At 34.4% G+C, this 12290-nt stretch overlaps 2 protein-coding genes across 2 annotated transcripts; both read right to left on the reverse strand.

The window, feature by feature from the left end:
* Positions 1 to 288: 288 nt before the first annotated feature.
* Positions 289 to 6421, reverse strand: LOC131616186 (uncharacterized). Its single transcript, XM_058887450.1, has 5 exons — positions 6365 to 6421; positions 5746 to 5994; positions 5404 to 5614; positions 3203 to 5287; positions 289 to 3086 (listed from the first exon to the last, which is right to left on the reverse strand). The coding sequence occupies exons 2-5, from the start codon at positions 5911 to 5913 to the stop codon at positions 409 to 411; spliced, it is 5142 nt and encodes a 1713-aa protein (XP_058743433.1). The 5' UTR covers positions 5914 to 5994; positions 6365 to 6421; the 3' UTR covers positions 289 to 408.
* A 4110-nt stretch (positions 6422 to 10531) lies between these two features.
* LOC131619843 (F-box/kelch-repeat protein At3g23880-like) lies at positions 10532 to 11779 on the reverse strand. The gene has a single exon (XM_058890892.1). The coding sequence runs from the start codon at positions 11777 to 11779 to the stop codon at positions 10532 to 10534; it is 1248 nt and encodes a 415-aa protein (XP_058746875.1).
* Between the last annotated feature and the right edge of the window lie 511 nt (positions 11780 to 12290).

A 12290-nucleotide genomic window follows, 5' to 3' on the forward strand; every position in this document is an offset into this window, starting at 1 on the left:
CCGCATCATTCCGAACAGCCAGATAAGAATCTGAACTTCTGCTGTAGTCAGCTACACCCCACTTCTTGGACACCACTTCAGGTTTTTACTCGAAATAACTTTTAGGGGACATATACCATTGGGACAAAAAGCAAACTAGCCATTTAAATTACGATTTAGCCAGTTCCACGAGTTTATTCGCGTTGATTTGACCAAGCGAGAAAGAAAAAAAAAAGATAGAATACAAATTTATGCAACACAAGTAGAAAATGAAACTTCGACAATAAGATAAAAGTTAAGGAAGCCAAATATTGTAGACAACTTAATTACATAATTCAGTCATAAACAGAATCACATAGTCATATAAAATTAAATAAACAAACACAAAAACATAATCTCAAAGAACAAAAATAAGCAGGGACAATAGACTTAGTCATAAGGGAAGGCAGAACTGAGGAACTCCTCATCCTCAGGGTCAAGGTGCAGATTCTTTGAATCCATAAGAAAATCAATCTCTTCACTCTTAAATTTCAGGACAAAACCCAATGAGATTAGTTCAATGAGTGCAGGGAGATGATCATGATTCTCGCGCAAAATTCCTTCAGATACTGCTTCAGAGAAACTTGTAGCACATTTCAATGCTTCACCAGGAACTGCATCAATCTTATGGATGATAAACTTGCAATTTTGACTTTCCCAACGTGCCCGTTTGTTTGCTTTCTTGGTAATGATGTCCCCTGATGATAATGATAAACTATAGCTTACGTTGATTGGTTCATTTGCCTCATGGAAACTCGAGTTGACAAGTTTTTGAACAGCTTCATGTCTCGTTTTTGGTTCCATTTTCAGGCTATCACATGCAAGAAAGCCTAGAATAAGCTTGACCAACCCCTTCAAGTTGAAAATGTTGTTTGGATCAACATAGTTTAGTTCACCACCATCATTCACTGAGGATGATTCTTCTTTGCATAGTGACTCAGAGATATTTCTAACACCAATTCTTCTGTAAAAGTCAGATAGTTCAGACTTGGACAATTGTTTCATGTTATACTGAGGATACCATACAAAAACTTTCTCCTTTTCAAAAAGCTTCTTCATATGAATATTATCCGGAATAAAAGCATCTTCTTTGTCTACAAGAAATATTTCATCATTTCCGGATGTTGTTGGTAGTTTCATCAAACTCTTTTCAAGTTCTTTCTCTTCATTTGTACTCAAATGTTTCGAGATAGATGTCCAGAACTTGCAGCAAGCATCATATGGCAGTTGCTCCATTGACATCCCCCAATCATTCCAAAGTTCAACATAATCTTCTACTGAAGGTTGATTCTTGACATCCATTGTAATGAAGAAAAATAGATGAATACTACTATCATGATAGATATCTTCTAGAACATAAAATTTTGAACCAAAAAGTTTAGCAGGATCATGTACGATGCATTCTTTAAAATCAACCCACTTACCATCTTTGTTTCCATCCAGAATCCAAATCTTTCTTGCAGCTTTCTTCTCAGGTTTCCAGTTGTGTTTATATAAATACTTATATATTTTCACAATAGTATCATGGTCACAGAGAGACTCAATGTGACTGGCCAGCAAGGAGCACCCCTTCTCAACTTCATTGATGACTCCTATTGCATTGAGTTCTTTCTGAAAAGATGCAATACTAGGTCCATAAAAATTCTCATCAATAAAAGGTCCATCAGTTAGATTCAAGAAAGAACTCCACTTGGAATCAAAAAGCAAACACTTCTCTGGAGGCCTATAACCAACAAGTGTCTTCAACCAATTTCCGGACAGTCTTTTTCTAAAATCACCTTCTATTGTAAACTTACTATCTTGCATTAGAAGCTGGATGCATTCTAGTAAAGAAAACACACTTTCAGGACTAATGCTGGAGGGATCCGAAGGAAAATTCAGACATTCAGCCACAAACCCAAATCCATCTTTCAGTTCAGTAATAACACCAATCCTCTTCAGCTCCGCCTTGTATTCTTGTATTCCTATATCAATGAAGGGGAGACAAGCTATAGAAGATATAGACTCCCACTCTGGACCATATAAAATGCATTTTTTTGGGCACCTGAAATCACCAACACTAGTTTGCAACCACTTTGTTTTCTGTATGACGATTGACAAATCAGAAGAAAAACTATATTTGGTTCCCTCCAGCCGTCTGCAACAAGTGAGAAAGGACATAACTTGCTGTTTGCTAATAGAAGTATCCGATGCCTTTTCTTCGAAGATAAGAGCAAACTTTTCGATAGCATATACAAAATCAACCACCACCCCAATTTGCCTCAATTCATGTTTGTAAGAGAAAATCTTCTCCCCATAAAATGTATGATCAATAACAGGAAGATCATCGAATACCTCCAATATGCAGCCCCACGCCCGGTCATACAAGAAACATTCACCTGGAGTTTTGAAACCCAGATTTGTCTTCAAGCAGCTCGTTCCCTGAAGCAAAATTAAGAGTTTAATAGGGGCAGGGGCATTCAAGTGTCTGATGCATTCCAACATCAAATGAATAGCTTCAGCTGTCAAAGAGGTCAAATTTGAAGGTGATTTTAAATGCTCTACGACAGCTTGGTAGTTTCCACTTATTTCAACTTTCACTCCAAGCAACTTGAGCTCCTCTTTGTAATTATATATTTCTTCACCATAATAAGCATCATTAATGAGAGGGATATTGCTAATTTGTAACGCAACTTGCCATGCCGAATCATTTAACACTGACCCAACAGGAGACCTAAGACCACAAGATGTCTTTAGCCAACTTTCCTTTCTGATGCTGTCGAGATATTTATCCAAAGGAAGAAGACTTTCTCTGTGATATTTTATGAATTTAAGCATGACAAAAATATCATTCCTGCTTAAAGAGTTAGAAGCTGCAAGAGACATTAGTTCTTTTCCAATGAATCCACATGCTTCCTCACAATTGAACATCACTCCAATTGTTTCCAACTCTGCTTTGTACTCATATATTCTTTCCCCATAGAAGCTCTCATCAATCAATGGAATGGTTATAAGAACTGATTTATTTTGCAAAAGTTTTCCCAATTCTGAACCAATTAAGAATGACTTCGAAGGAGATATGTATCTACCTGAAAAATAGAAACTCTCGTCAATCAGGGTAATGACTATAAAAACTTATTTATTTTGCAAAAATTTTCCAATGATAAACCAACTAAGAATGACTTTGAAGGAGATATGTATCTACTACCTGAAACTTTAAGCCAGTTTCCTTCTTTTATGCATTCCAAGAACCTCTCTGGTAGGGGCACTCCCTTATGCTTTAGATCCCGAATCCAATCCAAAAGCAAAAAGGCATTGTCTTTGGTAAGTGGTGTATCTGCAGCTGAAAACCCAGCATTTGGAGGAGATAGATTAGGTATGTCAGAAGCTTTGACATGCGTTTTGAGGAATTCAATGAGACCCCCAGAATCTGTAGATTGACCTGCATAAGAAGATGCATTTAGGTACCCCTTTCCTAGCTCAACATAATTCTCATTTCTCCATGGATTAGAAACCATTAAGTTTGCCCATTTGCTAACATTAGCAGGCAGAAGAACCCCTTGTCTGGTTTTAGTTCTACGCCCTTGCCTGTCCACAAGCGGCATAGAACTACATAAATCATCAACCTCCTGACTTGACAAATAACCCTTTGATACAGAGTGGTATAAGAAGTGAGCATATGCAATGGAAAGCTTGCTGTTTTTTTCGACAAAACTAGAGAGGACTTTTGCAAAATTGTACACATTATGAGTATGAATTTCAACCTCCTTTTCTAGCCAATCCAACAAAATCTTCTTTGAGGACAAATCCGTCTTCTTTAAAGACAATTTCGAGATAGCTTGCTGTGTGCTTTCTGGCATAAAAAAATGGTTAGCAGCACATCCTAATGCTTTGTTCCAATCGATCAACCAAGAAGTCAGACTTATGTCTGCTGCTAGTACTACTCGCTTGGAACCTGCACCCTGCTGTTTGCATTCTTCAATAGTGAAAAAATACGGAAACCCATCCGAAGCCGCATATTTAATCAACGGAATATTATCGATGTTGCAGCGCTTCGTTTTATGTTTAGCTACAAAGAGTAAAAGCTGAACATATAGCTTTTCTGATAATCCATCCAAAAGATTAGAACTCTGTATACAATTTGCATACCAATCAAACTTCACAGTTTTGACGCCTAAAAATTTGAGTGTTGTATCATACATGCCTTTATCAAATGAAGAACTCAAGATTTTCATCCCTTCATGCGAAAATAGGTCACGCAAGTACACTTCTTCCTCTTGGGCCGTTGTCAATATCTTCCAAAATTGAGAATTTAGCCTGCTAACTTCACTCGCCTTATAGAAGTGCGTCTTATCTGTGAATGTCTCAATAGGAACGATTTTTTCTTCAGCCAGTTTTACTTGGATTTTCTCAATCACATGATTGAAGTTCTCTAAAGGTGTACCATTAATTGGAAGGAACCTGAACATATCAAGCAAACTGGATACTGGACCTTCATCTATTCCCGTGACAAGTGTTTTGAATGCATTTACAAAAGCTGATGGAACATATTCAAGTATCCCTTGATTCCACTTATTACCCCAGACAATTGTCTCCCTTGACGAGGCTAGGACAAAATCTGCTTGAATTATGAAGGGAAAATTAGTAACCATCTGTGTAGGAAGATACGCATAAACCCCTGGTAAAACCTTAACCTTCCGGGTCTTCTTACCCCTGTGAAGCCTCTCCTGTTGTGGAAAGGCCAAGGTGACAACACACTCTTCCATATCCATTCTCCTTTCCACCATATTTTCCAACTTGACAGGAAACTTTTGTTTCCACATAAAGTAGCTGCATTCCTTTTCATTACTACGATTTTCCCCCGCAGATAGATTGATAGTGTACGACTCAGCATTCATGTTTTTCCTTGTCACAAAATTGACCTTGCTTGAAATAGACACAGAAGTTACAGTGTTCTTTTTGGGATTCTCATTATCTTCTTTGACGGAAAGGTGTTTAATTTTTGAAAGGAACAGTAAAACTTCCGGGTGAATACTTGAGAGCTGCTCTTTCACAGGGTCGATCTTGTCCAGCTTCAGAGGCAAAATAATTGTGGTAGCTGGAAGAGAATCTTTATCAGCACCATATACCTGCTTTATATCAGAAAGAGTTGGTTTTTCCTCTACCCATTCAGGAACTATATACCCAATTTTGCAATTTGGACAAGGCTTCTCATTGAACCTTATCTGATAACCGTTACTAAAAATATAAGGCTGAGCAGTAACCAGAAACACACTCTTGAAACCAATTCCTGAAATTCAATCAACACGAGAGCTCATGTCAAATATTTGGATAATCTAATGGAACAGTAAAACCAACTCTTATTAAGTCTAACTAAGGTGAGGACTATTAAATGTCAAAACATACCTTTTTCGCCTATGTAACCTTTGTTCCTATTGCCTTTCTTTGTTGACTGTCCAACACTGCAGATAGACTCAATGTTTTGGCGAGAAAAACCAGTTTCATTGTTGAAAATAAGTAAAGTGGCTGGAGCACCAGTAGCAGTTATGTCCTTTGAAGTTATGATGAACTCCAACGTTGGATTCACTTCTTCACTATAGTGGTTATCTTCTGCATTCTATATATAAGTAAAATTTAAAGGTTATGTATATGAACTATATTTGACAATATAACATATAACTGAATCGGTATAGACGAATGTAAGAAAAGAAAAATAAGAAAAACGATGCGACTAGGTTGGGTGGTTACCTGAATGAGTTCCATGAGGAAATGAACATCTCTAGTATACAGTTCATTTGAGAGATTCATGACAGCTTGGTGAAGGTCCTTAGTCAAAGGGTTTGCGTTGCCACCGATGGAGTACTTTTCTCTACGTATCTGTTCAATGTGTTTTTTCTGTGCACTCATTTTGCTCATCTTTGCAAAATCAAGTGTCGCAAAGTAACTGTTACTGAATCAAATTCAGTAGCTGCAATAATCCAAGAGTAACATTCAATCCTGCAATAAACTTCCATTCATCAGAAACATTCAGAAAACCTAAAACCTAATTTCATGAAGAGAAAACAAACTACTTATCATATATAAGTGCTTACTACAAGTACTTTCCATAACAATTGATAAACCCTACAATTTTGTATTACGTGATATATAAAGGTATCAATCAAAGGTATAAAAAAAACATTATGTTTGCCGTAAATAAGGTATCAAAAGAGTTGTTTTTATCAACGTAAAACCAAAGCAAATTAGTACTGTGTTTCATGCATGGTGTTTATCAACGATCAATAACACAATAATCTAGTAAAGTTAAATACATATACAAGAAAAAAATCACAAACTTTGATTCAAAGTCTTTGAAAAAACCACTAACCCTTATAATCCTGAAAAACCCTAGGAGAATGAATTCTTGAGTGATGAATTGTTACCAGATAATCATTTATATAAGGAAGTTGGTTTTTATTTTCACCCACTATATAAGGAAGTTACGTTTTCCTTTTTCGTACTATTTGAATTTAAGCGCTGAATTTTTAATTTTGGATTTCGCTCTTTTATTTTAGGGAATTTTTTTAATTTAATATTTTCTATTTCATATTTAAACCACAATGAAATTGAAACGGACGAAACTAGATAACAAAAAGCTACGTGAATACGTGATGGAAATCATTAAACTGTCATTATTTTTCTTCAATTAATTTTTTTAAAATATAGTACATAATTAAGTAAATAGTTTCTAAACTACTATATAAAATTTGTTGATTTATTATTTCAAATATGAATTTAATTGAAACACGGTGTGTAAAAAAATATTACACTAGTAAATCACAAATGTTAATTTGTGAGAAGTATTTGATTTTTACTTTACTTTCTTTTAAACTGATATAATTAAGTGGTTGTGATGTATTGATTGTGTAAAAAGTTTTACACTAATAGTGCATAGCAATTAAACTCTTCAAATATATAAAAAAAAAAAAAAAAAACTCTTCAAATATATAAAAGAATTTCATGTTACTTGTTTCATTTTAATAGCATAAATTAAATTTAAATTCATGAAGTTTATGCCTATTTAGTAAAAAAAAAAAAAAAAACTACTTATTATATTTACATATGTTTTAAGAATTAAATTGAAGAGGGTAATATTTATGGAATAAATTTATGGTAATTTATTAAAAATATTTATTTTTCATATAAAAATTATATTTCAAAAAATATAATTTTGATAATTATTATATACGACAATAGTGAAGTCTAATTAACTTAACCTAAAAATAAGAATTTGAATTTAATCTCGAGCCTACAATATTTTCAAATCTTTGAATGAGAATTTTGTTGTCCATTGTGATTAGCATCCGCTCAAAAGATTAATATTGCAAATGTGCGTAAAAAAAATCGATTTATACCTAACAATAATGAAGCTTAGCAAATTGCTTTGAAATTAAAATAGTTAATTGAATACATCGTTTCAAAATGAAGAAATTTGGAGGAGCCAACGTGCTAAAAGCAAGTAAGTGGCTCAAAGAGGGAGATAGAAATACTAAGTACTTTCACCTAAAGGCCTCCCAACGTAGGAAGCAAAACAAAATTCTGCACATAACAGGAGAAGACGACAATAGCTATAAGACCAATGACGACATAAAAAAATATCCAATATCACTTTACCCGATTATTCACGGCCAACCAATGAGCAGCACATTCTAGAGACGTTCAAACACATACAACATTGAATCACACATGACATACACTAGGATATGCATAAGGTTTACACTGCAGAGGATGTTAAAACAATTATTCTGCAGCTAAAAGGTAACGCTACTTTTGGCCCAGATGACCTCAATGCCACGTTCTATCAACACTATTGGGAGACTATTGGTAAGGATATTACTCAGATGGCTCTAAATATTCTCAGCCACAATGGTAATGCCTCTAACCTTAATCAATCCTATAGTTGTCTAATTGCTAAAAAGGTCAATGCGACCTCCACCAACGATTATAGACATATCTCCCTTTGCAACAAGTTCTTAAAATCATCACTAAAATGATTTCTAATAGGATCAAACCTCACATGGGCACTATAATAGCGCCCTTCTAAAGCGCTTTTATCGCGGGTAGACATAACGAATAACATTGTCCTCGCGTATGAGGATTTTCATACGATGGCAAAAAACAAAAGCTCCAACAAGCTCTATGTGGCATACAAACTTGATATGTCTAAGGCCTGCGACGGGCTAGGGTGGCCTTTTATTGAAAACACTTTGAAAACCATGGGATTCCCAAATAACATGATCATGACTATTATGAAGTGTATTAAAACTCTGTCGTTCTCTATATTGGTCAATGGTTCTAACTCGAACTGGATTAATCCTACTAGGGGTATTAGACAAGGGGATTCTCTATCCCCTTACATTTTCATCTTTTATGTTGAGGTTTTGTCTAGTCACTTAAATCATAATCAGCATATTGGCCTCATTCTTTGTATACAATTTGGTAAGCAAGACCCTAAAATATCTCACCTGCTTTTTGCTGATGACAATATTCTCTTTTGTAGAGCTAATGATGCGGAAGCTAAAGTTTTACCCAACATCACTGTCGTTCCACAGTTAATATGATTTTAAGTTAAGGCTTGTAAGGATTTTGGTTATGAATGGTACCAATTGCATGAAAAGTATGTAACAAGGGTAAAAGATTAATAATTTAATGGTTAAAGAAACATGTCAAGATTAAATTTCATTAACCTATTTCATTTGTATTCAAATAATCTAGCATGTGAACTTGTTATTAATGAATATAATCACATATCACTCATCAACACCGCTTATGTCTAACCGTAAAACTTTCGGTTTACATCAACAGCGTTCCGGAAGACTTTAACAAAGCGTTCCGAAAATGTTCAAACTAAAATGAAATACTTTGTTAAAATCTTCCAGAACTCTGTTGATGTAAACCGGAAGTCTTTGCTTAACTCTTCCGGAATGGTTTTTTAATATTTTTAAAAAAAAAATTTGTATATTTTTAGGTATGAAAATTTCGCTCTAGATTTGCCAAAAAAAGAGATAGTTGGAGATACCGCTGATGCATTCACAACTACTCAAAGATTCGTTACACAAGAAGAGGTTGTCCGATGGATTTAAGAGACTAAAATCAACAATAAAATGTTTGTTATTATCACCCGTTCAGACACCGAAATAGGCAAGAGAAGAAGAAGCAACAAAGTGATATTTGGTTGCGATAAAGGGAGATAATACAAGGACAAAAGTGACACTCAAAGTGTGACTAAGAGACGTGGATGTCCATTCAAAATCAGGTCGATTTCGACAAAAGATGAGTTTGAATGGAAGGTTGATGTAAATGTGGAGTTCATAATCATGGATTACAAGATAGACTACAAGGTCATTACTTTGTTGGTAGGTTGACCACAAATGAGAGGCAACATATTGCTGATTTGACAAAGAGATATGTTCCGTCTAAACACATATTGATTTCCTTGCAAGAGCGAGATCCCAAAAATGTCACTCGAATCACGCAAGTATTCAAGCATATGAGTGTGATAGAAGCAAAGATAAGAAGTCCAAGAAGTGAGATACAACATTTGCTTAAGCTTATAGAGGAGACGAACTATGTTTACTGGAGTAAAAAAAGAAATGATTTGAAACTTGTGAGAGATATTTTAGATAAATCTAATGATAAATGTGCTATACCATGGAATAACCTCTATTACTATAATTTTATAATGTGTATAAAGTCAAATAAATATTAAATATATGTCACATATTTTTGAAATGTGTGTTTTTTACCAACAAAATTATAATAATGAAGAAAATGGAGACATAAAGATATAGATAAGATTTTAATCTCATACGATGTTGGTCTATTAGGTGGCTTTAGTTTTTTTAAGTGAACTTAACTACGAAGAGGACTCGTCATCCCGCACTAGTGCTTCGCACTACACTTTTTATTAGCTGAGGAGGTGAAAACCTTATCTTAAAATATATTATTTGTCCTGATTTGTCTTTAAAAAAATCATAGTCTTGTGGTCAGTCCATAACTATTTGCCCTTATTTGAGTTCATACCAAGGAGAGGGTCAAAATTACTCTACACTCAATTATAAGGTGACAAAATAGACAAATAATATACTACTCTCTCTATGTATACTTTGTTTGCTTGAAAAGAAAAAAACAATGTTTTTCAGAGTACAATATGTAAAAAATAATGGAGTTTAGCATAAGAGGGTTTTTGAGAGGCATGGTTTCATCCATCACCACTAAATATGATTGAAGTCACACTAGCTAAATTACTAATTCAAATCCAAACAAAGGAAACGCTAAATCAAATGCAATATACTAATTCAGAGATCAGATTATTAAGTTCATTGTAACAACATAACAAAAAAAAGTTTCTAAATTCAATAGAACAAAAAGAAGATCATTGAAAACATGAACTATATAGTTTCTAAATTTTTGTTACGTAGAACAAAAAGAAGACTCCTGCCAACATTAACTGAGTTCCAACAAAGCAGTGACTTTATTTAACCATTGCAGTGATTTACCATTGCAGTGATACCAAACTTTCACAATGAATATGTAGGTCGAGCCCAATTGTGCTAGTTTTAACTATCAAAGGATAACACTGGTCAATATCTGAATTATATAAGACAAGTTGGGAAGACGATTTTGGTATTAGAGTAACAGCACCCTGCTCTGAAATGTCCCAGGGTTCAGCAAAAGAAGTTTCATTCGCACCATTATTAAAGAAGTTAAATGTGTGAAAGGAAGAAGACCATGTTCTCATGAAAAGAACACTATTTTCTGAAATGAACAAGGGGACATCGAAACAAGGAGCATTCTTCAGTATAGGAAGAATCATCAATTTAGTCCATGATTCAACAACACCATATTCTTTCATTAACCACACAACACCGTTATGATCCCTCATACAAAGACAATTATTCAAAACATATAGATTCTGTTGTGAGCGCATATAGATTGGCCCATCATTTTGAGGTAGCAACATTTCCCTATAAGTCTCCTTCTCTACATGAAAGGAAAAAATCATGAATTGATTAGAATGAACACCACCTTTATATACCATCCAATTCAGAGTGCCATTCACAAATTTTCCTATCCTCCTAGTAGGCCTAATGGAAAAGTTGGGAATGGTTTTCCAAATATTTTCACCAAAAGTATAAATTTTGGTCAAAGATTGAGTAAAATCACGCTTATGTCGCGCAACTAATAGCACCTTGTACTTGTCATTAACCTGATCATATCCAAAGCCATATTGCATGATAAGCCAATCGCGCGATACAACTTGTGGAGATTTGTTGGATTTGAACCTGATAGAAGGGTTCCACAGTTCGACAGTATTATGATAGCTATGAAAGACACATAGCAGGCCATTGCATGAACCTATAATACACCTCTTGCTATTCTTCATGGAGCAGAAGGTAACAGGTTCAATAGGGGTTGATGAGTTTTCAAATAATGGTTCCAAAGAGTAAGATGCGATTTTGTACGGTTTTTCTAAAACGGAAAAGACCAACTGTTGGCTGTTGATGCGTGAGATTTGGAGATGGCTCTTTACGAATTGGGAGTCGGAGATTAGGGTTTTCCATAATTTGCAAACGCACTTAAATTGAACAAGATACTTCACCGAAAGCCGCAAGAGGATCTCTCTGATGAGTTCCTCCGGTAAAATAGGCGGTGGTGTGAGTTGTTCCGGTGAGAAAGGCGGTGGATTTCGGAGAAAAATAACAGTGGAAACTGTGTCGTTTTGAGAATGAAGAAGATGCATAACGAAAGGGCTATGAATGTGTTTGGGATTTGCTATATCCTAACGTGCTATATATAGCTTTACGAGAATCTTTCAAGTTTGAACTTAATCACATAAAAATCAATATCACACCCACCAAAATATCAATTATTATTAAATCCGTTTAATTTGTTTTAATATCATTAAATATAATAAAGCAAAAGGAGTTTTTTGGCAAGTTCGCCATTTGTCAAATTTGTAGAGTCTATGCTATTTTTAAAAATGCTATTAATAGAAATTTTACTATAATTATATTTAAGTTTATTATATTATTTAATTCATTATTTAATTAATTTTTGAAAACTATTATTTATTGTTTATTATATATTTATTTATGATTCATTAATATTAATAATAATTGATTGGCTTTGGAAACAAACAAAAACAATGCCATTTCACATGTATTTTTGTTTCTCGATACATAGACGAATATTTTTTTGGGAAGACCAAACAAACCATATTCACTTGCCAAAGCTAACAAAACCCTCTCACC

The sequence above is a fragment of the Vicia villosa genome, linkage group LG7 (assembly GCF_029867415.1).
Source record: "Vicia villosa cultivar HV-30 ecotype Madison, WI linkage group LG7, Vvil1.0, whole genome shotgun sequence".
Taxonomy (NCBI): Eukaryota; Viridiplantae; Streptophyta; class Magnoliopsida; order Fabales; family Fabaceae; genus Vicia; species Vicia villosa.